General features: G+C 35.4%; 4 protein-coding genes across 10 annotated transcripts in view; 3 read left to right on the top strand and 1 right to left on the bottom strand.

Annotated features, from left to right (window-relative positions):
* LOC410733 (glucose dehydrogenase [FAD, quinone]) overlaps nucleotides 1-16770 on the top strand; it is a 60139-nt gene extending 43369 nt beyond the window's left edge. The window contains exons 1-3 of one of the 3 annotated variants that reach the window (XM_003251101.4): nucleotides 10639-10834; nucleotides 14065-14418; nucleotides 14871-16770. In XM_003251101.4, the coding sequence (XP_003251149.1) occupies nucleotides 14071-14418; nucleotides 14871-16400 (1878 nt within the window). In that variant the 5' untranslated portion in view covers nucleotides 10639-10834; nucleotides 14065-14070 and the 3' untranslated portion in view covers nucleotides 16401-16770. Of the gene's footprint in view, nucleotides 1-10638; nucleotides 10835-12299; nucleotides 12463-14064; nucleotides 14419-14870 lie in introns of those variants that run through there. The other 2 variants (XM_394209.7, XM_003251100.4) reach the window with 2 other exon arrangements.
* LOC408602 (MKL/myocardin-like protein 2) overlaps nucleotides 1-26580 on the bottom strand; it is a 285759-nt gene that overhangs the window by 174611 nt on the left and 84568 nt on the right. The gene's annotated exons all lie outside the window — the stretch shown is intronic.
* Nucleotides 18072-22391, top strand: LOC408603 (glucose dehydrogenase [FAD, quinone]). The gene is made up of 3 exons (XM_392145.7): nucleotides 18072-18622; nucleotides 19095-19484; nucleotides 20317-22391. The coding sequence occupies exons 2-3, from the start codon at nucleotides 19143-19145 to the stop codon at nucleotides 21838-21840; spliced, it is 1866 nt and encodes a 621-aa protein (XP_392145.3). The 5' UTR covers nucleotides 18072-18622; nucleotides 19095-19142; the 3' UTR covers nucleotides 21841-22391.
* LOC410734 (glucose dehydrogenase [FAD, quinone]) lies at nucleotides 23278-26182 on the top strand. The gene is made up of 3 exons (XM_394210.7): nucleotides 23278-23409; nucleotides 23693-24054; nucleotides 24587-26182. The coding sequence occupies exons 2-3, from the start codon at nucleotides 23713-23715 to the stop codon at nucleotides 26111-26113; spliced, it is 1869 nt and encodes a 622-aa protein (XP_394210.5). The 5' UTR covers nucleotides 23278-23409; nucleotides 23693-23712; the 3' UTR covers nucleotides 26114-26182.

Raw genomic sequence — 26580 nt, 5'->3', positions numbered from 1 at the left:
CGTGACAAATGTCACCACCCACGCCGAAGATATCCGACCGTGTCTATATTATATTCCTCCGGCCAATTTCGGGACGCGAATAAATTCCGCCTATTTACAATCGCGCCCGATGAGGCATAAATTTCGGTTCGTTCCATCCGTGCCGAGACACGCGCCCAAGGAAAGAAATGCCACCGCGGGCGGGGGCGGGAGAAGATTCGATAAGAGGAGAGACTTTGCACAATTTCTTTTTTTTTTTTTATTCCACTTTGATTCATTCGCGTCTATTTCGTGTATTCGCGCGATGAAAAAGCGAGGGAACATTTGTTTCTGAACTCGCAAGTTGCGCGAGGATATAATAAATATTGGAACGATATAACACGTACTATTTTGCTTATAATTGAAACACTTGTGGGATACAGCGTTCAGTGTAAAATGTGTAATATACGAAATTGGATGATCGTTTCTCCTCTTCGAGAAGCTCCTGAATTTGCAAGATCATTTTTACAAATTTTCACGACGACGACGACTATCTCTCGTGAAAAAATTACGAAGAATTCTGATGAAAAGTATTCCATTTCCAAAAATAAATTCCGTCCACGTCTGGTCCGATCCGAAAGCGCCCTTCCCCCAAAATTCATCATTCGAGAAAAAAAAGGACGCGCATACCTCGTTAAGAGGAACACAACCGAGCCACCTTTTCCAAATTGCGCGAACACGGGCGCCTCGGAAACGGTAGCAGAGGCCGATTAAAAAACGGCCTCCCCGGCCGGCCGGTCGGCCCTCCTCCGTGACAAATTGATCGCCACGATGACTAATCGCGGCCCGCTAATTGCCGGCGCGAGGCGAGGGGGGTCGTCTAATTAATTAGTCAGTCGCTGTGGTGGTGAGCAAAGGGCGGCGGCGGCGAGAGAGCACGACCGATTAGTTCGGTAGGCGAGAGGCGATAATTGCCCTCGCCGATCACCGACGCCGGATAATTACTAATTATTACTAATTAACCGGACCGCCTCGAAGGCCACGGATGAATCGCCACCGCTAACCAAGAAGAGGGGGGGGGGAGGGGAGGATGTGTCTCTTCGGGCGCCAGGACGAACCCACGCCTGCTGCCTACGCGGCAGAACGCATCGCATCGCGTTTTCAATCCTCGGCTGATTCGTGGATTCGTGGAAGGCGCGTTGATTATTCGGATGGATGGGTAAGTGAAGGATAGATCGATTGATTGAAACTGCAAATTTTCGAGTTTAGAAAACGATTGAGATTGAAGCATGAAAGATTGTGGAAATCGATGTGTGTTAAGATTCGGAACGGTTCATCGATGGATGTTTTGGAAATCTGAATGATATTGAGGAAAAGATTGGTTTCTTTTTTTGTTTTGTTTTTGCGAGGATGATACGAAGTGATTAATTTATGGCCAACGAAACGAAAGAGGATTTAAGAATTTCCTTTTCTGCGAAATGATTGAAAAAAATAATTACATTTCCTGGAATTTCTTCTATTTTGTTTGTTAAATATAACAGGAATTTTGATAACGCGTATTTCGAAAATTTTCCTTGAAATTCGTTTCATTGAGATTTGATGTACATTTTTATGATAGAATTTATGCCTTTGTTCAACTATATAAATCAACGATAAAAAGTGAGCAAGCATATTTATTGAAAATATGAAAGCGGTTTGATTTATAAAAAGTAGAAAGAAGAAACGTTGATTCTTCCGCTATCATAATCAGAAGCTGATAAAATTAAGACTTGGTTACATCACGGTTTGAAAAAAAATTACTTATGAAATTATAGAAGCTAGCTGTATTCCAATATTGGAATGATATATGTATATATATATATTTTTATAAATATTATGCATAAAACAAAAGCAGTTTGTTATCGAGAAAATCCATACATTATATTTTAAGAAGAAAGGAAATTTCGCACGAGAATACATTTTTTCTTTTTCTTAAAGGAACTTGCATAACAATTTCTCTTGCGTAACGATTTTAACGATTTTTCTTACTTGAGTCACACGCAAATATATTATCGCAAATATATTGACCATATACAGGAGAAATATAAATTTCGACAAACTAGTATATATAATTCCTTTTAATTAAATTTAAAGGTTTAAAGCATGCTTGATTATCGCTGGGTAAAATTTCTCTTCTCACAAAAAAAAAAAAAAAAAAAAAAGAAGAAGAAGAAGGAAAAGTAAAAGAAAAAAAAATGACACAAGAGATAATTCAATTTATTGACACATTATAACTAAACAAGAACGTGAAGGAAAGATATTACATACGTTTACATTATTATATTATTCTCGAAACCGGGATTAGAAACGTAATAATTTTTACGAGGAGATTTTTTTATCGTTTATTAGAGTTTCACACCGATGAGAAAGATTCGTATAATTTATTATATAAATTAGCAAATGTATGAGTTGTTTCGTAACGAGCTCGAATGAAATTCAACACGCGGAACGTTTATTTTTTTTTTTTCTACGAGTGCAATACAATTAACAAATACGTTTATTTAAAGAAAAGGGAGGGGGGCGGGGGAGAGAGAAAAAAAGTGCAAATCACACTTGCAAAGTAACGATTATTTAACACGAATAATAACGATGTAACAATTATCGCTATAGATAAGACTCATTGGCACGTACAAAAAGAAAAAAAAAAGGTAAAAAATTATATCTCCAATGATATTTTTAAAAATGTTATTTTTCCATCTTTATCTAGAAATTATCTTATCTTATACATAAAGTGCTTTTTAATCGCGCTTCGTTTGCGTAAAAAAAAAAAATAATAAAAAGAATAAAATGAACGGAAGCAACGATCGAATATCTTCCATCTCGTTGACAAACGAGCGAAACTTCGACGTGCTGTCAATGAGATTAACCCATTACCCGCGACAAAACGCGCGACGAATTACGATCTTAATTTCCCCCCTTTCGTGATCCGGATTCGCGATAACTGGGCGGCCATCTTTATCCGCAGCGCCGGCGAAACCAGCGGTCCTCGAAAACATCGAAAACATCGAAGGGGAAGAAGAGAGGGAGAGGAAATAAAAAAAAAAAAAAAGAAACCGAGAAGATCGAGAAGAGAGTCTTCTCTCGCCCGTTTTCGAGAGATGCTATAACTGCGACCGGTCGAACAAATTTCCTTCGATTCGACCTTAAATGCCACTCGAGGAGGAGGGGACGAGAGGCAAACGAAGAAGGAGGGAGGGATCGTTATCGAATCCTTGGAATCGAAGCGGATGAAAAAGAAAATCGAGCAGGATCTGCGGACTCCCATTGAATACCGGGGGCCCCGGACCTTATCGGCGATGATCGTCTTAATAAATTGTCAGGGTACCTCCCACCCCTTTCCGCCCCCTATTCCGATCGAGCGCGGGGATCCACAATCGGGATTTTATTTCCGCGGCGAGGAGAGAAACGATTTTGGATAGGAATCAACCGGCTTACGTAGCAATTATCTCTGTCAACCGGTCACGTTTCCCTTATCGGCCTTTAGTTTGCCCCCCCCCTCCCGATCTATCGTTTACCGTCGAGCTCGTCCCCCCGAAGATCCCGCCTCGATAATCTCGGCCACTTCCGGATACGCGTTTTTGCACAGGGGATGCGATGGTTCAAAAGGACGTGGTCTCTAAATTTTGTCTGGAACGAAGCTATCGAATCATCTACCCCGGATTCGATGGCGAGATTTCGGTATTGGCTCCTCTGAAAAGGGGAGGAGGAGGATATCCGTGATATCCGGTTTAGCGAAAATGTTATTCTTTCAATTGATTAAAAAATTGCACCGGTCTTATTATATTTTGTTATACAAAATTTGGAAGAATATTTACCCTCGTGAAAGGTTGACACGCTTCGAGAAAAAAGCTTTCTTTCTTACCTGAAACATAAAAGAGATATTAAATCATTGGATTATCGAATCGTGTCGCTCTTTTTATCTATTTATTTATTTATTTTCATTTTGAGAAAACAATTTCTCATTTCCCATTCACAGACAGATCGTATCCAAACTACGTTACAAAAGAACCATTACCCAAATACGCACCTCAAACCTTAATCATCGGTCCCGAATTGGAAATCGATCAAAATTGTCCTCAAAAAAAAAAAAGAAAAAAAAAAAAAGTAAATGATGGCAAACACGGAACCGTGTTCGGGGTGGATTTTTCGCGAGGGGGAGGGGAGGGGGAAGGATCGACGGAGGAATCGGCTCCTGGAAGCAATTGCGGGCTCGCAAAAGGGGGCTGTTATCTGGACGGCGGCGGCACAGGGACAGGGCTTAAATCTCGCCGGTATCTCCTCTCCACGGCGGTAACAAGTTTCAATTCCTACCAATTCCACGGCCATACATCACTCCCGGTAGATACAATGGTGACTTCGGGGGGCTCGGGCCACGGCCTCGGACTTCCATCCACGCGGACGATAAATATCTTATTGTGCGCGAGAAAGAAGTATACTGGACACCCGTGGAAACCGGCACGCCGATGCCGATATCTACCGCGAGAGAATGGACCAATGAGGGGGCCACGATCTACACTGGGGGATAAATGTGTGTGTGTGTGTGTGCGCGTGCGTGCGTATATAAATTTTGTTGAAGAGGAGTGTCTCCTCTCGATTCAGACGTGATCGTTAATTTAGGGAGAGGAGAGGACAGAGAGAAAAAGATTTGTTGGGTGTTAAATATGATCTTGTTGAAAGTTGGTATGCAAAGAATGTCGAGGCTTTTTTTTTTCTTTTTTTCGTTAATTTAAATGTGATATTCTATGTATGTTTCTCTATTCTAGACATATGATACATGGAAAAGATTCCAAAGATATTCCAAATTTATTAATGTTTATTATTTATAATCATTAAGATTTTATTAAAGGTGTAATTTTATTTCATTTAGAAAGTTTTATATTTCGGGATATTTCCAGATTTTAAAGACTCTAAATAAATTCCAACATTGTACATCGTACACGTACACATACACACGCGCGTCCTCCTCCCCTCCCCGTAATGAATCGCTGTAATTAACTGGAAATATGATGATCGTAAATCGTCTTCGTCGCTCGTAACAGCTGATCCATCGAGAAGACAGAGAAAGAGAGAGAAGCAAGTCGGCCGATCTCTCGGATGATTGGGAGCTTCGAAATTGCCGATCCATCGATCGTTCCGCCGGACGAACGGATGAATCGCGGGGAGAGCGTGGCCGATCGCTTCCCGCAACGAGCGAAACACGGGAGAAAAATATTTCGTTCCAAGAGATAACTAGCTTCCGCGCCGATCTTAAAACGCCGATCTTTTTTTCTCTCTCTCTCTCTGTTCGCCTCTTCGTCCTCGTCGCACCTCGGCGCGCCCACGCTAGCGCCATCCTCGTCCCCCAATCGCTCTTTTAAACGGGCAACTGTAACGAACCAGCTTAACGAATCGCAAAGTATAGTTATTAAAAGGGAGGAGAGCATCCCCCCTCCCTCCTCTTCTTCTCGACGCACACCCAGGTACAAAGTGAAGAAGGCCGAGGCGACAGGGAACCGGGCGGGTGATTTTCGATTTCGCAAGCTCGCCACCACGTAAGAGGATCCGGATCTTCCACGAAGGAAGGCACGGCGAAGGAAATTAAAAAAAAAAAGAATCTCCGACGTGGAGAGGATGGAAAGAGAGAGAGGAGGCGAGATTTGAATATGCATAAAGACGTAGGGCGATCGCGTCCTCGACTCTCGCGATCGACGAGGAAGGAGCGACACGATGGAGGAATTTTTAATTGCCGGATATATGATAATAATTTAAAAAGGAGGCGTCAAAGATTAAAATATAACCCCTCGCGCTTTATTGCAACAGCCGCGCCTCGGGCGATTCGAGAGGGACACACCGATGCCAACGATTTATGCACTCCGCGGACTCGAAGCGAAGTTTAAGTTTTCTTTTTTCTCTTTCCCCCTTTTTTAAATACATAATTTTCGATCGGTGTTAAAAGAAGAGAAAATGGGTTCCTCGGAGAAGTGCAAGAATATTTGGAGAGCGAAATTTTTCGAAAAGATTATCATATGGAATTTAATGAAAAATAGTAAGAGTTATGTTTAAGAAAAAAGTAGAATTATATATATAGAAAAACGCGAATGGAAGGAGAAGACGAAGGAGAACACGCATTTGGAGGATGGCGTTTATCTACGATCTGTTCGTATATGTATATGTATATGTATATATATACGCGGAGGCTGGAGAGCGACAACGAGGCTACATTAATTCCGATGTCGGTTTAATCAACGAGCCAAGAAATCGGAGAGATCTTAGCTCCAAAAGATAAGATCCCTTCCCCGCGTGTTAACGTGTTCGATCGACGCGTTGCCGGGCGTTAAATATCGACGATTTCAGCATGCTCGTTAAGGCATCGCCGCGATACAAGTCGCGACGCCTTAATAAGCGGCGTTCCCCCGTCCAGATGCAACCACGACTTCGAGAACAACTTCATCCGACTTCATTTTTCCCGTTTTCGTTCCCGGCCCGTGGATCGAAATAATTTTTCTCTATTTTTGCTCGACGATTTTCCAGACAACCTGTCTCCAACCACCGTCCACCACTACACAAGGCTGAACCGGCAAATAAAGTGTGCGCTCCGGACAGCATTCCTCCTTTTAATAAAAGATGCCGGATTTCTTGAAGCGGATCTCAAAAATTGAACTTGCTTTCTCCAATTCGTCGCACGATTGAATTTTTTCGTCTCGAGGTAACGCGTTAATCCGTTTCCCGATCCGCTCCATTTATTCGATATTTTTTTCAATTTTAAAATGATTCGAAGAATAAAGGTGAAGAGATTCTCATCTCTCACTTTTATTTTTCTTTTTTTAAATCCTTTTGCGTAATATATATATATATATATATCTTGTTTGATACAAAAATATCGATTTTAAGTCTATCATCCACGAGACGAGAAAATCGTGTCTCTTCCAAAGTACATTTTAATGTTTCCAAACAAAAAAAAAATATATTCCATACTTTTTATCAGGGCACTCCTTTTTTTTTCAAGTGGAACAACGATATGTCTATATCCTACCCACGCAGGGAAAAATAGTCGATTTGAGAGACAGGAAATAGATGTCGATCGATCCCCATCGCGTATCCATAAATCGCGGCAAGGTGGCTGGCTCGTTGGAAAAACAATCGGTCGCGAGAGACAAGGGGATGACGTAATAGGACGTAACACGTTTTAACATTTGCCAGGCTATGTTACGCGTTCCTTTTCGCGGATCGTTTGAAAAAATAATTGCGCCAGGATTCGCCATAGGCGCGAGTATCGTTTATTTGGAGAGGTCCAGTGGCCGCCACCCACGCTGGATGATGACCACGTCGATTTTCGTCGATTACGAGATCTCCTCGAAATATTATCCGAACTCTATCTCTCGATATTTATCTCGATCTTGTGTCTATCTAACAAAATTATCATGTTTAATTTATTATTTATAAGAAGATCGATCCAAAGATTTCGTGAAATTGTTTCGATTTATTTTCTTTGGAAAAAATGATCTCCGAATCCAACGAATTTTTGGGCTAAAAAAATTAAATCGAATCTTAGATTTAGCAGTCATCTTCAAAGCTTGATAATTCTTCCAATCTTCGTAATCGTTTGGGATCGATTCGATCGAGTAAAATTCCCGATATCGAAACGAAAGATGATGTAACAGTCAGTTGCAATGAAAATAATCGAAGGAACGAGCGATCATTTGGACCTCTCTCTCCTCGTCCAACTTTTCCAATCGACAAATTTATCCGTCCATCCTTCTCGCGTGGATCATAATAAAAAGTAATGTTTCGCCGTTCCGGATTTAATCTCGCCTTTGGGCGAAATCGTTCCCTTTAGGAAAGGAGGAAAGAAGCGTGAAGATTTATTTAATGATCTTTATAAATGGAAGGCGGAGGGATATTTTTATACCGGTATTTGTTAAAATTAATTTCAATATTGCCTCGTTTTAAAATTTTAGAGATTATTAGGAAAGGAATTACGTTTGTTATCGCGTGTCAACAAGAGAAATTAAATTAATCCTGTCATATCGAAATAAGAAAGATATGGAAATTTTCGCAGAATCTTTTTTATCTCGCGTGAAAGGGAGAAAAAAAAAAATGTGATATAATCAAAGATACATATCGTTAAATCCTCAGTGTGCTAAATTTTTTTGAAAAATAATCAAGATAAGATTTAGAAAGAAAGGATTGTTAAACAAACTATTCCAAATAAGAAGAATACTCGTGAAATAATTGTAAATCAAAAAGTTGGCGCGTTATCGCGTTATCCTTTTTATTGGACGGAGAAGAATTCGATTCCCTGACCCATTTCCAATTGTTACCACGTTTCCAAACAACGTTTTCCAATTTCCTCGAACCAAGCCAAGCCAATTGGAAAGCCGATGAAAAACACATCCCGTGCCTCGGATACCTCCTGCTGTTCCGCTCTTTCCTCGTAACCGGCAAGAAAACTCGCGAACAATCGATTCCACGGAACGGATCGAGCGATCGATACGGCCGGGAGCGCGAAACACGGGATGCTTCTCGATGCACAACGAGTTTACAAAGTAAACAAGAATCGCTTGCACGTGCAAGCGGAGAGGCCACTCTCTGCCCGATGCTGCTGTGCGGTGACTTTCATTCTTGCAGTCAATATATTGCGCGATCGGAATTTTTATACCCGTGTATAATATATAAATTCGTTTTTAAGGCAGATAAACGTCAGTTAAATTTTTTGCCCACAATTTTCGATTTTCGTTTACGTCTCATGCCTTTTACCACCAGCCTTATATTCAAATCGGGTATTTTTTCGCGTTTCATTTTTTTTAAGGAATTCGATACAAGGATGGACGAGAATGGAATGAAAGAAATATAGAAAAATCTATAATCTTCCATTTCCAACAATTACAATTAAACGGTCATCGTGAATAATCCGTTGTATTTTCTTAATCCTTAACGAAGTCACGCTTCGAGTATAAAATTTTCCTAAACTTGGAATAGATAAATAAAATTCAAGCCACGAAGGCACAAGACTTCAACAAGACTCAACTATAACGTGGCTGTAGTGAAATATCCACTGCTAACATGTTCCAGCGAGAAACGATGGAAGAAAATGAATGGGATCCAAGAAGGCTACAATGCGATCAATTCTTCTACCAGTTGCAACGTAGAATCCCCTATCATTAACGCACCCCATTCTTCCCCCCGGACGTGAGCAACGTGTCCACCGTTGTGCACCACGCTTCCACGTGGGGATCCTCCTCCCCAGGTGTTTATCTCGCGCAAATTAACGAGCGAACCGTTCCAGGAACGGCGGAGGGGGAGCGGAGGAACGTTCAATTAATGGGGCCCGGAATATTCGTCCGGCTCTCCGCCATTCTGGTTTTTCAGGTTCTCGCCGTTTCACGGATTCGCCTCGACCAACGTCGAATTGATGCACGAGGCTCGTGTTTTATTTATTCGAATAGCTCGGGCCCCGTTTTTCCGCTCTCTACGCGATCTCGCAGGCCTCTTATCTGCCTCCACCTCGAAGCCTGAAGAGGAGGAAGGGTTGATTTGTTAATTCGTGGGAAGGAAACAGATTATCCGCGGGAATCTACGCGATTTCGATCGGGATTTGTGGAACTCTTAATGGATTCGTGTTCTCGAGAAAGGTGTAAGAGCAAGTTTCATATTTCTTCGATGATAAGAAGGATGATTAATTTAGAATGTTTCTCGATGTTGAGAATAATTGTGCAGCCATTGAAAAATGTTCGATCGATTCATTTCTCGATGAAGAAAGTCGCGATCAATCTTCTCGAGGAAAAATTTAATAAGATTGTTCGGTATAATTTTAAAAAGTTGATATATGAATAATTGTTTAAATATATCCTCGTGAATAAAAATAAGATAATAGAAGAAAAATTATCTTTTATGTTTATATATTACGTTTTATGTTTATTGTTATAATATTTCTTTTTTTCAAAAAATAGACTTATTTTATAGTTATATTTTATTTTTATCCGAACACGTATAATTAACTATATATAAATTACGTTACGTATGCAAGTGTAAGTTATTCATATACGAATAATTGTTCGTTACATAAGTGTTTACGAGTATTTATATCATTTGATCTTTTTCAAATTATAATAACAATGAATAAATTATTCATAGAGTAGTTTCTTTCTTTCTTTTTTTTTTTTTTTTTTACTTATCTCTAATAATAAATTTTTATTACTACCCATCATAATTTTTCACTGTTATTATTCTACTATATATTATAATCAAAAATAGGTTAAAAACAATTCCAATTCGTTCTATCTCTTATGGCTACGAATCGTTGCCGTAAACATCACGTGTAATTATAACAGAATGAACGTAACGAATCGATAAACATAACTCGAAAAGATATATATAAACATATATATATATCATCGAAAAAAAACAAGAAAAGAAAAGAAAAGAAAAGAAAAGAAGATGATTCTTCTCGACGTACAATGCGCGCTATTAATTCGATGAATGAAATAAATAAGAATAAGTTAATAAAATTCCATGCAACGATACAAAATCGTATCGATTTCGTCGATATCGTGGAGCATAGATTAAAAAGAAAGGGAGAAAGAGAGGAAGAAAAAAGAAAAAAATTTAGTGACAAATTAACGAGGAGGGAGGGGAGAAGCGAGAAAAGAGGAGGAAGAGCTCTGGCCCCGAGTAGTCGATGAAAAATGTACGCGTCGATAAGAATCGGCGGAGAGGACCGTAATTACGAGAGCGAGCGATTTTTACGTGCGCGTGACATCTAATTAAAGTGATTGGCAAGTTTAACCGCTACGCCCGGAACCTTTATACACCGGCCCGTGTATAATTTCACGAATCCCCTGCATTTATAAACATCAAGGTAATGATTACCAATTACGTAATTTTATGTGTTTTTCGCTGCCTTCGATTTACATGGAATGCAAAGTCCCTCCGGCCACGTCCTCCTCCTTCTCCTCCTCGAAGGAGTGGGTCCTCGGTGGCGAGGAGGGAACCGGCCGTGCGCGCATCATCGTCCGCTTTGCTTCCCATTTGCATAACGATACGCATTACGAACGAACTAGCGTCGTAAAATCGAATTAATTAAGGGACATCAACCGTGCAACCACCATCCCCCACCGGACGATAGTGGCGATCGTGTACACCGAAAACGAGGTGGCCGTGATTTACGCTCGCGGCCCGATCGAGTCGCGATTATGCCCCCGATTCAATCTTCTCCTCGCTCGAACCCTCCTCCTCGTGAGGAAGGTGAACCGAGACGCGATAAATGACACTTGCGCGTTGGGTGGCGTTCGGGCAATTAGCCGGGATGAAGGTTTCAATCTCTTTGCTCCTTTCTTTTTCTCTCTCTCTCGCTCGTTCGCTCTTCCTTTTTTATTATTACGTAACAAGCTCTGTGAATTTTTTCTCCTTTTCGTCTTTCTCCTGCGAAATTCCGAGAGAAGTATCGAGATATATGTTGAAAATGCTGGGAAATAGGAAAATGCACGTACGAGCACGTATAAGTTCTCTTCTTCTTCTTTTTTTTTCCCCTCTCGCAGGGAAATTCCAATTCCTCGAGCAAGTTTTCACGCGAGTGGAAGCTTTTGCAAGGAGGAGTAAAAGTGTCCGGGAATAATAAAATTCTGTGAATCGCACCGATGCAAAACAGAAACGATTACGTGAGAACACAGAAACGCACCTGTCTCGCTCCAATATCGAGTGAACTTTTTAAATTACACAAATTCGCGTGTCGTAGCTTGATCCTTTTATTTCGTAGCAACATTGTACAGGGTGTAGAAGAGAAGTAAGGCCGTGATTCCGTGAAATAAAAGAAGTTTGAAGAAGGATCTGATTTTAATAAAATAATCCATCGATCCACAGGGAACGTAGAACGATGATTACTTATTGTTTTTTTCTTTATACACCCCGTACATCCAAGCGAAGGAAAATTTGTCGTATATTCGAATTTGTACCATGTTGTATAGTAGGCTCATTTACTTTCAATTAATTTATATTTGCACCGTTTAAAGTCCAAGTCACGGATGTGGATCGTAATTTAACGTCTTAATACATCTATGAATTTGTAAAATGATCGGAGGAATAAAAATGATTCGAAGAGTGACGCGAAATATTTCGCGTTATATGATGATCTTTGTAAATTTTCGATTGTTCCACTGCAATTTTAAAAAAAAAAAGTTATTGTTAATAATTTAAAAGTGAAATAGTCGAATTTTCGTTATCCTTCAATTTATCTAACTCCGATATGTAATATGTATTATTACATTTGTACACGTTCAATAAATCAATTTTTTCGAAGGCGTTATATATATAACCGTATGTGTCACGTTGCGTATGACTATTATCCTGAGTGTAGTTGCAACAATTTGACCAATTTATTTCTGCTGTCTTTACGAGTTCTACGAGTTAGGTTATTTCTTATTACGTTATTTCTACAGTTGTTCCACAAAATCGAACATTTAGAATCTTTCCGTACAACGATTACATGAAGTAAGTAGTAATTCAGAATTTATTTTTATTCGTCAAAATCGAACAGATACTGGTATCCACGAGTTTTTTTTTATAACAATCGAAAGGAAATTAAAAAAAAATTACGTGAAATCGATTTTGTTGCAATCATTTGCCAAAAAGTTGCAAATAAGATTTATAATAATGATGGTGAAACATAAGATTTATTTTATTCTCAATTTTATTCTCGTAAAAGTAGAAATCAGAAATTTTTAATAGGGAAATAGATATGAGGTACTGGCGAAATATCGTTATTTCTTTACTTGATTTAAATTTATTTGTATTTAATTATTAAAATTTCTTCAATTATTAACTTAATATTCAATTAACATTTAAATTTTTATATATGAATCATGACAAGATAATTTAGTAAAAAAATAATTATATTTTTCTCTTTATTCTTTTTTAAATTTCCAAAAATTTCAGGTCATTGTCTCATCGCAAATTAAAATTATATTAAAAATATTTGATCAATTTTTCTCGTGATTCGTATAAGAAAAAAGATTTCTATCTTCGAAGTAATTTACAATTAATTTTTAAAATTGAATTTCATTCAAAATCGTACAACAAGTGGTTTCTATAATTTGAACAGAGAGGAAAAAAAAAGTATACACAATATTCGGTTGAAATTAAAAATAATTTAAGATTTTATAAACTTGTATCAGAATAACGTGAAAAAAAAGTATTTTTACAGATAATTTATAAAATATGATATATCGGTTAAGTATGATATATCGCATAAAAAACATTGAATGACAAAACAAAATAATATATTTGATAATGTGTGTCTTTGTCACAAAATCTTTATGAATTTTAATTAGGACATAAAAATATTTACATAACAAAAATTTTCACACATTACAAGTGATTAGTTTTATAATAAATAAAATTAAAAAATGAAACGAAATAAATATATTTATAAATAACTTTATAGACATAAAATCAAAATGAGGCAATATTATTCGATATTTCATTTTCTTTAAAATCAAATCTATTCGAGTTAAGCTAATTTTTTTCACTAATTTTTTCATTAACAATTTCAAACCATTATTTCATTATATTGGATGTCAAATCTAACTTTTATAAACTATAAATAACTTGAAATTATCATAAATATATCTAAATGCTATAATAATAAGAAATTATATTATCAATTAGCTGTACATTTTAAATATCTCATCGCGTAATCATATACACTAGAAAAATATCTATTTTTTTAAATCTACTGTAATTTCGTTTTACATAGAAATGCATTTTATTTTATCGATAGATAAAATAATATCTAAATATTTTTCATATCGTTACTTGTTACTTGCTACAAATATTTATAGCGTTATTACATGAATTAACATATTATCTCAATAATTGTCTCTATTATAATCGATAATTATCTCAATAATAATACACATTGACCTTGCATTTTGAAAACTTTTTTTTTTTTTTTTTTTTTTTAAATAAGATTATATCTGATGAGAGTTAAAATAATTTTTAAATATTTTTTTCATAAAGAAAAACATTAATTGAGTATATATATATATATATATATATATATCTATTCTAATATTATATTCTTTATTGATACAGGAAACCATGGAATCGTGTATGAGCAGAACTTGTTCGTCGGTGATCGCACAGCAATCGTCACCAGCCTCCATATTTACTTTCTTGATTCAAACGTTAATAGCGTCCCGTTGTAAACTGAACAACCCGGATGAATATCCCAGAGATCGCGTAAATGACGTTTTAAGATCGAACAAGGAATTCGATTTTGTGATCATCGGTGGTGGAACCGCGGGATCTATTTTGGCTCGCAGATTAACGGAAGTGAAGAATTGGAACGTTCTGTTAATCGAACGAGGAGGATACCCTTTACCCGAAACTGCAGTGCCTGCTTTATTCACCAGCAATTTGGGCTTCCCACAGGATTATGCTTACAAGGTAAAACTAAATAAACTAATTTTGGTAATTTAAAATAGAAGAGACAGAAGAGAGAAAAAGAATCGTGTATGTTCTCTTACTATCTGAAAAAAATATACGAATTTTATTTCAATAATTAATTTCAATAATTTGACAGAAGTCTATAAATTACAATATATTTGTACAGAATAAGTCATGTAAATTATTTATTGTATAAAAAAATTTCTGGTACGAACATTTCACGATCAAAAAGGAGATATAATTTATTGTATCGCAAGTTTTAGTACGTAGTAATATTTTTTTCGACGTAAGTATAGTAAAAAATTATTTTAGAATTCTATCATTATAATACAGGCTTCTAAAATCGACAAAATCGAAGGGAATAAATAAAATATCAATTATTAATTTCTCAAAACGCAAACGTTTCCTTTATATTCTCTTCTTTATTTAATTTTAATCATTTCTGTATAAAGATCGAATATCAAAAGGAAGCCTGTTTGAGCCAAGTCGACAAACGATGCAGATGGTCGAAGGGTAAAGCCCTTGGTGGAAGTTCCGTCATCAACGCTATGCTGCACATATTTGGCAACAAAAGGGACTACGACACTTGGGAAAATATAGGAAATCCCGGATGGAATTACGAACAAGTACTCCCGTACTTTAGAAAATCGTTGAGCTGTGCACCCGAATTCATAGCCAAATACGGGACCGATTATTGCGGGACAGACGGTCCTATGAGAATCAGACACTACAATTACACTGCGACAGACGCAGAGGACATAATCTTGGAAGCCGCGCACGAGGCGGGATACGATGTTCTCGAGCCATTGAACGGTGATCGGTTTATCGGGTTTGGAAGAGCGATGGGCACCCTGGACAACGGGCAACGGGAAAATTGTGCGAAAGCTTTCCTCTCCCCCGTCAAAGACAGGAAGAACTTGTACGTGATGACGTCGAGCAGAGTGGACAAGATTCTGTTCGAGAGGAAACGGGCGGTCGGTGTACGAATCACTTTGGACAACAATCAATCGGTGCAAGTGAGAGCGACGAAGGAAGTGATTCTGTCGGCGGGGAGTATAGCCAGTCCTCAGGTATTGATGCTCTCGGGAATAGGGCCGAAGAACCATTTGAAAAAAATGGGAATACCCACTCTCGTCGATCTGCCTGTCGGGAAGAATCTTCAAGATCACGCGATATGGTTAGGAATATACTTGGCCTACAATAATGAATCGGTGACGTCCCCTCCTAGCGAGAAGAGTCAGTTAGATGATATTTATGATTATTTGGAATTCAATGCCGGCCCGTTACGCGTTCTTCCACTCGATCTGAACGGTTTCGTGGACGTGAACGATCCCCACTCGAAATATCCGAATGTTCAATTTATGTTCGTACCTTATCAACGTTACACCAACAATTTGTTATCTTTATTACAAGGATACAATATGAATGATGACATTATTCAAGAAATGCAACAAGCTGTAAAAAAGATGAGCTTGATCTCTATTTGTCCCGTATTGATAAGACCTTTGAGCCGAGGTTTTGTCGAGTTGCGTAACACCAATCCGGCCGATCCTGTCAAGATCTACGCGAATTATTTCGCCGAGAAGGAAGATTTCAATAATTTGTTGAAATCCGTGAATATCGTTAAGGCTTTCTTGAACACCGACATTCTGAAGAAGTACAACATGACGTTATATTATCCCAACATTTCCGGATGTCAACACACGGAGCCAGGTACCGATGAATATTGGGAATGCAACCTGGAACACTTGTCCACCACGTTGTTTCATCCGTGTGGGACGGCCATGATGGGACCGGCTAACGATTCCAGAGCCGTTGTGGATTCGAGGTTGAAAGTGCACGGTGTCCAAAATTTGCGAGTGATCGATGCGTCGATCATGCCGGAAGTGACGAGCGGGAATACCAATGCGCCGACTATGATGATCGCGGAGAAGGGAGCGGATATAATTAAACAGGATTGGGGCGTAAAGATACAGATATGAGAAACTGAGATGATTTCGAAATATTATATAAATAAACAACTTTATTTTATGCATTGCTTTTATCAGCTCGAGTTACGATAATATTCTATAATATTCTTATATTAATGTTTGTAAGCAACTTTTAATTGAAAAATTCAAATCATTTCACGAACATTGTATATCATATCATTTCGATCGATTTTTCCTAATTTCTATGATTAAAACAAAAAATCACTTCGAGGTTCGACTTGAATCTATCGGGATGACAATTCACGGAAGGTAAGTTTCTTCAAAATGAATTCAAAAACCTGGAAAAAATTTTGACCAAGATATATGAGCAATAAGAATTAATATTTTAAATGATATAAATAAATAAATAAATAAATATAAAGGTGGTGTTTTATTTGGCTTATTTTGAAACTTTTCGAATATAGTTCAACGGATATAATATTCCTTCAAAATAATAAAAATTATACTAAGCTTATTTTATGGTAAATATTTATATCTTGAAATTTGATCTTGAATTTTTTTTAAAAATATTCTATCTTTTTTTTATTCGATATATATATATATATATATATATATATATATATATATATATAATATATCAAACAAAATTTTAGATAATATCGAAATTCTTGAATTAAATTCTGTTAAACAAAAATCGAAACAAAAAAAGAAAAAGAAAAGTGATTTCTAAAAATATTTTCCATATAAAAAAAAAATATTTCTATCTTATACTATGTATATTATATATACTATCCTTTCTACTTAAATCAATTCTCTTTTCTCGTAAAAAGAATATGTAATCACAAGAATATTATTTATCACTTCCTCTGCTAGATTATGCAAAAGTGAGGCCAAAATTAAGTATCGTATTATAAATATTTCTCTATCTACTTTGCTTAGTCTAATTTAATCAATGATAATGTTACGTTGCGTATTCTTCTCTTGTGAAAATTCAGCACTAATTAAACTATTTTTCTAAAAAATTCTAAAAAAGATAGCGAACTATCCTTATCTGCTTCTAAATTTTTTCTTTTCTTTTAATACGTGTCTTAAAAATACGTTAAATATTATTTATATATATATAAAAGAAGGTAAAATTTTTCTTTCAAATGAGAATACTTACTTATTTATAATTAATCATTTTTATTCCGTTTCGTATTTTAAATAAATAATTTCCAGTTCTAGTTTTTAGAGACAATCTCATTATCATAAAAATGTATAATATTGAAATCAAGTACATAAATAATTGCCGATAATCTGAAATGATGACATGTTAACTGATCTATGGACGACAAGGTATGAAAAAAATAAGCTAAAAATAAGAAATAGTTTTTTATTTTATTAACAAAAATTCTCAATGTTTAAATTTTATCATTTGACCTTTATATCGTTTTAATATTCTCTTAAAAATTTATTCACTATCGAGAGATTATTATTAAAATTAATAAAATTAAATTAAATAAATAAAATTATTTGAAATTTTTATCGTTAACTGAAAATGGAACATACTAATTCCGTTGCTTAGATAGATACTTTTTTTTTATCTCTTATATTTTGATGTTTTTTGAGGATTGATATAATAAAATCGTATAATTACGAAAAAAAATTAAAATTATGTGTATATTTCGAGTAAATATGAAATACACAAAAATGGAAAAAAACTGTTTCGATATAAGTCAGTTGCTTATCACATCTCATACAGTATACACTATTCTTGATCTTGTTCTCGAATCGAAATGAAAGTACTTCGAAGTAACGGGAAGTATAGTAAAATTAAGTGAATCAAGCAAAAATATTATTCTTGCTCAAAAAAAAAAAAAAAATATCGTTCTATAATCTGAAAATCTAAAAATATAAATCGAAAACTCGTTGTGTTATTTAATTCAGCGTTATTTCTAGTTTATTTCAATCTTTCAATCTTTTAAAGAAAAACTTATTTTATGTAAACAAAAATTAAATTTTAACTTTAGATTATATTAATAATTTCGTAGTGCGTATTAATTTATTTTATTTATAATTTATCTCATTTGCTTCAAAAAAAATCTCGCTTCGAGCAAGAGAAAAACTTGTTTTACATTATTTGTAGATTTAATCACTTAAGAAAAATTTTAAAAGAGAGGGGATTAGAGATATAAAAGCAATAAATAGTTGCTCAATTAATATAATATAATTCTCTTTTGAAGAGAGAAATTAATACAAGAAGAAATTGCAAAGAACACGGATGAACGTATGAGGTAAATATTAACAATTTTTTCTTTTTTAAATTAATTTTATTTAAACTAAGTATAAACTCTTAGTATTCATCTTCATAATTATATTTAGAACGGAAATATAAAGATATTCAGAATTTTTAAAAATAATATAATTTTCTAACTCTTTTTAAATGATATAATTAATTCTCATTACATATTGCTTATAATTATTTTTACAAAATTAATATGAAATGAATGCATACGAATACATATACAATAGCTCGTATTATTTGAAAATTCAACAATCAATCCAAATAACAAATAATTTTTGAAATTATGATTCAAGAAGAATCATTTGAATTGCGTTATATTATTTTTATCGCTCAATTCATAAAACTCGACTTTAATTTTCCAAAAAATATTCGAAAGACAAAAATAACAAAATAAGAATTGACATCTAAATATCATCGATTAATACATTTTATATTTCATAAAAAAAAATATATTGTTGCAGAGAAATCATTAATTCCCGGTGAATAAATCAAGAAAAAAACACGGAAACATGGAATCGTGTATGACGACAAGTTGTTCGCCGATGCTACACTCGTCGCCAGTTTGCATCTTTACTTTATTTCTACAAACGTTGGAGGCATCCTATTATGGATTAAGTAATCCGAATACATACCCCAGAAATCGCAAACAAGAGATTTTAGATTCGAAAATAGAATTCGATTTTGTGATCGTTGGTGGTGGAAGTGCGGGATCTGTTTTGGCTCGCAGATTAACGGAAGTGGAGGATTGGAAAGTTTTGTTGGTCGAAAGAGGAGGGTATCCTTTACCCGAAACCGAGATTCCTGGTTTCTTCGCCAATAATTTGGGTTTGAAACAGGATTATGCTTACAAGGTGAAAATAAATAAGCTAATTTTAATATTTATTTAAGATAAGAGAGAGAGAGAGAGAGAGAGAGAGAGAGAGAGAGAGAGAGAGAAAGTATGTATGTTTTTCTATCCTTGAAAAAATCGATAGAAATTTTATTTCAATAATTATTTTTCAGTAACAATTCATAAATTATGCATAAATGATATGAAATATGAATGATCGATATAGGAAAAAATGTGTAAAAATTAGCAGATAAGAAGATCGTATTTGACGTATATTTTGTATCGTTATTTTCTTGCAGAATTTTCTTTGCTATTCTTTTTTCTTTTTTTTATAGATATGAGAATTATCACTCTTTATAAATATATTGATATAGTTGTTTGTTTATAAGATTTGTATTTTTTTATGAAACAAAAATATACTTGTTGCCTTCTTGTTATTCTTCGTATGATTTACAACGTAAAATTTATATCATTTTAATATCATTTTAATATCGAAACAAATCATCGTTAAATATCATAATTATTTTCGCAATAATTCTGCGACTGTTCGTTTTTCCTTAAACATATTTGTTTAATATTATACTTGAATCTTCATATCGTATCGCACGTATCGTATTCGCGAAAACATTTTTCTTCGTGTATATTTTTCTACAATATAAAATGATTAGGAACGAAAATTTTCCTACTTACATCATAATCGTTATATTATTATAACATATAATTTCAACGATTCAAAATTGGAACGAATAAATGCAACAACGTTGATTATTAAAATTTTAAAACGAAATAAAAAGAAAAAACCTAACATTCCATTCCTTCTTTCTTTATCTAATATTAATCATTTCTGTGTAAAGGTGGAGAATCAAGAGGAAGCCTGCTTGAGCCAAGTCGACAAACGATGCAGATGGTCGAAGGGTAAAGCCCTTGGTGGAAGTTCCGTTATCAACGCCATGTTCTACATCTTTGGCAACAAAAGAGATTTCGACACTTGGGAAAATATAGGAAACCCTGGATGGAATTACGAACAAGTACTCCCGTATTTTAGAAAATCGTTGAGCTGTTCACCCGAATTCATAGCCAAATACGGTACCGATTATTGCGGGACAGACGGTCCTTTAAAAATCAGAAATTACAATTACACTGAAACAGACGCGATAAACATATTGTCGGAAGCCGTGCAGCAGGCGGGATACGACATTCTCGAGCCAGTGAACTGTGATCGCTTTATCGGGTTTGGAAGAGCGATGGGCAACATCGACAATGGGCAACGGCAAAGTTGTGCGAAAGCTTTCCTCTCCCCGGTGAAAAACAGAGAGAATCTGTACGTGATGACGTCGAGCAGAGTGGACAAGATTCTGTTCGAGGGTGAACGCGCGGTCGGTGTACGAATCACTTTGGACAACGACGAGCCGATTGAAGTGAAAGCGACGAAGGAAGTGATTCTGTCGGCGGGGAGTATAGCCAGCCCACAGATACTGATGCTCTCGGGAATCGGGCCGAAAGAGCATTTGAATAAAATGGGAATACCCACTCTCGTCGATCTGCCTGTCGGGATGAATCTTCAAGATCACGTGTCGTGGTTATCGTTTTACTTGAGGTACACGAACGAATCGATCACACCTCCTTTCGACGAGAAGAATCAGTTGGATGACGCTGTTTACGAGTATTTGAAACAAAATACTGGCCCGTTACGCACCCTTCCAGTCGAATTCACCGGTTTCGTGGACGTGAACGATCCTCATTCCAAGTATCCGAACGTTCAATTTATCTTCATGCCGGTACAATTTTTAAGCCAGTTAAGAGATTACCTACGTGCCTTCAATGTGGACAATGATCTGATAAAAAAGATAGAAAACGATGTGAAGGAAATGAAAATAATTTTTTCTTCAGCTACGTTATTGAAACCTTTGAGCCGAGGTTTTCTCGAGTTGCGTAGCACGAATCCGGCCGATCCTGTCAAGATTTATCCGAATTACTTCGCCGAGAAGGAAGATTTCAACACGTTGTTGAAATCTGTGAATGTCATTAAGAATCTCTTAAACACCAAGGTTCTGAAGAAGTATAATATGAAATTATTTTATCCCGACATTCCCGGATGTCGGCACACGAAGCCAGGTACCGATGAATATTGGGAATGCAACCTGAAATACTTGTCCACCACGTTGTTTCATCCGTGTGGGACGGCCATGATGGGACCGGCTAACGATTCCAGAGCCGTTGTGGATTCGAGGTTGAAAGTGCACGGTGTCGAAAATTTGCGAGTGATCGATGCGTCGATCATGCCGGAAGTAACGAGCGGGAATACTAATGCGCCGACTATAATGATCGGGGAGAAGGGAGCGGATATAATTAAAGAGGATTGGGGCATAAAGATATAAAGATGTTGAAGAAATTGGGGCATAAAGATAAAATCGTGTAAACGATTTTATTATTTTATCATATGCGACCCGTGCTACAATGTGTATTTACTGTTGAATTATTTTTGGGAATCGTGACTCATACGAATGGCAATTTTCAATTATACCTGGATTTTATAATATGATAATACTTGAGTCCACATTCCGAAGTTTCTTTTTGCAACATTTTGCAAAAAATTCGAGTCTTATTTCACAAGCATTCGAACAGAAGTTTTCTAGTTTCTAGATTAATTAAAATAATTAGTATGATTTGATGTTGATTTGAATTGATTTGAATAAAATAAAATTCATCAATATCGGAAAAACTTAATTATCATTATTATAATACGTTATAATACGTAATAATCTTACGTAATAGAAATTCTCAATCAATTTTCATTTGAGAAACATGTTTGTAAAATTTATGAAATTTTATGAATTATTATCTGTATCTATTATGTAAATGTATCTATTATGTAATGTAAAAAGAAAATTAAAACAATTTTATTTAAAATAAACGGAGAAAAACGAAAGTCTTTAAGTATTTTTCATTCTTTTATGCAAAAAAAAAAAAAAAAAGAAAAAAAACAACAGTTATTCTATTTAAAATAATCATTAGTATAATGATTTTGATAAAGAAATAATTGTGCATTAATTCAAGGACAACTCTTTACATATAATCATTTCTAAGAAATTTTCGATATTAATTTCGATAAAATTTATCATATGTTATTTTATGTAACTGAATTTTTTTTTAGTACCTTAAAAAAATATAAGTCTTTAAACTTTTTAATAAAAATTCAAAAAAGATTCCTTTAAAAAAATTTAAAGAATTTATTAACGTTTTCTTTATATAAAAAATTTTTATTTTATTTTATTTATAACTCTATCAGAAATTTCCATTTCTGAAAAAAAGAAACAATTGCTTATTTCGATTAGAAATTATTATTATTATTACTATTATGCAATGTAATATACTGTACGTTAAGAACGTTAAGAATGAAAATTTATTACATTATTTATTTTTAATGGAATATTAGTCTTTTGCTTCTCTCGTTAAGTACTATAATCCCTCAAAATCAAAAAATTTCTTCGAAGAATCTCTTTATCGTCTTTTTTATAGCAGAGGCATAAATTCAATAAGTTGTTTATATAACAACTTTGTACTCTAAATGTACTTCAAAATATAAGAATGCAATTATATTCTTAAGATGGTAATATTTGCTTTAAAATCCAATTTGATTATAAAATATTGTAAAATATTTTTATCATTGTAAAACAAAGTTTAAATATAAAAAAAACAAAGTTTCTCTTAAACGTTTACATTAGGGGAAGGAGACGATATATACTTACTTATCTGCTTAAGAGATAATTTCGTTATATTCCACGTAAAAAATAAAAGGAGGGAGAAGCTTATGTACATATATATATATATATGTATATATATATATAAATGTATATATAAAGTTTTGTCACGTAATATTCGTCAAACGTTATTTGAATATTGAAGAAAATACAATACAGGGAGGAACCATTTATTTAAAGTATTAGGTGATATAATTATTCTTGAAAATCTTATTTTATTCATAATATTTTAAATTAACGTAGACATTTGGAATTTGTTACCAAAATATTATTTCCGATAATAACATATAAAATTTTAAATTAAAAAATTAAATTAAATTTAAAAATTATTTTGGGACAGGATATCGTATGCTAGACATTTTCTTACATATAAAATTATTTAGATTTAAAAATTTTCATCCATTGTTCTCGTTATTATATTTATTTCCATAAACAATTTTCCATTCAAATTTATCTTAATTAATTCTAGTCGAATAAATACACGAAAACATGGAATCGTGTGCGAGGGGGACTTGCTCCTCGGCGTTGCAATCGTCGCCAGCTTCCATTTTCACTATGCTGATACAAACGTTAATCGCATCCCGTTGTCAATTAAGCAATACGAACAAATATCCGACAAGTAACGAAGAGAAAATTTTAAATTCGAAAATGGAATTCGATTTTGTGATCGTTGGTGGTGGAAGCGCTGGATCTGTTTTGGCACGCAGATTAACGGAAGTGGAGGATTGGAACGTTCTGTTAATCGAAAGGGGAGTGGATCCCTTACCTGAAACCATACCACCTGGCCTTTACAACAATAACTTGGGCGGACCGCAAGATTACTATTACACGGTATGTAGAAATAATTCGTACGATTATCTTTAAAGAGAGGGTCCAACTTGCTTGGAAAATTGCATATAAATTTTTCGTTGATTATTTGGAAAAAATATTCATCCACATCTATGCAGAAATTACACGCAAATAATTTTTTTTTAAGAAAAATAAAAAATTAAAGAAAGAAATATTATTTGATATTCAATATTGATTAAATTTCGTAATTTTCAATGCTTATTAAGAAATCTCTTAAAATAATGATTAGAAAAATATTACGTTCTCTATCTTCTCATAGAGGTTTCCGAATTTTCAAATTAAAATTCCTATATCATTTATGATGCAAATTATATTTATTAATATGATTGTTTCTCACGTTACTCGTTTTCTTTCAATCTAATTAACCTAATTATATCGAATTCACTCTTCGTTCTATTTAACGCGATATAAAATATTTTTATGAATGAAATTACGAGCTATAATTATTCCATTATATATCGTTCATATTCAAACAAAAAAAAAAACTTTTTTTCGTATTTCTTTTGATTAAAAGCTCGAGCCACAAGAAAGCAGCTGTCTTAGTAACAAAGACAAACGATGTGTATGGTCGAGGGGTAAAGCGCTTGGAGGAAGCTCGGTGATCAACGGGATGATACACATCTTCGGGAATCGAAGGGACTTCGACGGTTGGGCGAGTCAGGGAAATCCTGGATGGAACTTCGAAGAAGTACTTCCTTACTTTAGAAAGTCGATAAGCTGCTCGCCCGAATACATAGCCGAAAACGGCGACAAGTATTGCGGGACGGACGGTCCCCTCAGAGTCAGATACTACAATTACACCGTGACGGATTTCGAGGACGTAGTTCTGGAGGCGGCTCGAGAAGCGGGCCACCCGATTCTCAAAGCCGTAAACGGTGATCGTTACCTGGGATTCGGAAGAGTGTTGGGCACCCTCGACGAAGGAAGACGGCAAACTTGCTCGAAAGCTTTCCTAACTCCGGTCAGAGACAGGAAGAATTTGTACGTGATAACGTCGACCAGAGCGAACAAGATTCTGTTCGAGGGTAAACGCGCTGTCGGTGTTCAAATCACTTTGAGCAACAACGAAACGGCGGAGGTGAGAGCGACGAAGGAAGTGATCCTCTCGACCGGAACTATGGTCAGTCCGCAGCTACTGATGCTCTCGGGCATCGGGCCGAAAGAGCACTTGAAGAAATTGGGGATACCCGTTCTGGTCGATCTGCCCGTCGGGAAGAATCTTCAAGATCACGTGATATGGTTCGGCCTGTATTACTCTTTCGTGAACGAGTCGGTTACGTCCGCCCCCAGCGAGAAGGATCAATTGGACTCCGCTTACGAGTATTTGGAATTCAATACCGGCCCGTTAAGCACCCTCGCCAACGATCTCGTCGCGTTCATCAATCCTGTCGATCCTAAATCCATATATCCGGAAGTGCAATTATTGTTCTCTCAAATCCAACGTTACGATAAGAACGGGTTAAAGACTCTGTTGCACTCTTACAACGCGAACGATGAAATTTTACAAATAATGACAGACGTGATCATGAAGAGAAGCTTGATCATCGCTTACGCCTCGTTGATGAGACCGTTGAGTCGCGGGGTGATCGAGTTACGTAACGCCGATCCAGCCGAACAGGTGAAGATTTACTCGAATTACTACACCGTGCCGGACGATTGGAAGAGATTGGCGAAAGCTGTGCCAACGTTGAAGAGTTTGTTGAACACGACGATCTTGCAGAAGTACAAAGCCAACTTCCACACCTACGATGTACCCCAATGTCGCAACCTGACCGCAGATACCGAGGAATATTACGAGTGTAACATAAGACACACCACTGGCACGAATTTTCACGCGTGTTGCACGAACAGAATGGGGCCAGCAAATGATTCCAGAACAGTTGTGGACGCCAGATTGAGGGTTCACGGAGTGACGAATTTACGTGTTATCGATGCGTCGATCATGCCGAACATCACCAGCGCAAATATAAACGCGCCTACCATAATGATCGCTGAGAAGGGAGCGGATTTGATTAAACAGGATTGGGGCATACAAGTATAAAGGGTTGTATTATATAGGATATGTATATAGATATGTAATATCTGTAATTAATGAAGGAATATATATATAGTGGATGTTTAATATTTTCTTATAATTAAATTATAATATATAAATTATAATATCTTCAAATAAATTATAATATGAAAATCGGCCGATCTTTCTCTCTTACACCGTTTTTGTTTTTCCAATAAATATATATTATTCAATGATCTATAATTTTTATGCATATATACGCATACATACATATACATATATAGATTGTGTTAATCATTTATATTATTTAAATTGATTCAAATTGATTCATTATTATTATTATTTTCATTCAAAGATTCATTATTCATTAAACATTTTCGTGAAAATATTGCTCAAAAATCTAAAAGCGTAAAGTTTGACAAATAGATGAGTTGGCAATTAAAAAAAAAAAAATTAAAATAAAATTAAAATATAAATAATTCGTAAGAAAAGTA

The sequence above is a fragment of the Apis mellifera genome, linkage group LG1, assembly GCF_003254395.2.
Source record: "Apis mellifera strain DH4 linkage group LG1, Amel_HAv3.1, whole genome shotgun sequence".
Classification (NCBI taxonomy): domain Eukaryota; kingdom Metazoa; phylum Arthropoda; class Insecta; order Hymenoptera; family Apidae; genus Apis; species Apis mellifera.
Note: the sequence above shows the minus strand (reverse complement) of the source record. Positions and strands in the feature narration are given on the sequence as shown.

Bases quoted from the DNA above. Each gene is read 5' to 3' on its own strand.
- LOC410734 (XM_394210.7), top strand. From the start codon at position 23,713: ATGGAATCGTGTGCGAGGGGGACTTGCTCCTCGGCGTTGCAATCGTCG. The intron at 24,055-24,586 runs GTATGTAGAAAT...TTTGATTAAAAG, and splicing joins CGCAAGATTACTATTACACG to CTCGAGCCACAAGAAAGCAG.
- LOC408603 (XM_392145.7), top strand. From the start codon at position 19,143: ATGGAATCGTGTATGACGACAAGTTGTTCGCCGATGCTACACTCGTCG. The intron at 19,485-20,316 runs GTGAAAATAAAT...TTCTGTGTAAAG, and splicing joins AACAGGATTATGCTTACAAG to GTGGAGAATCAAGAGGAAGC.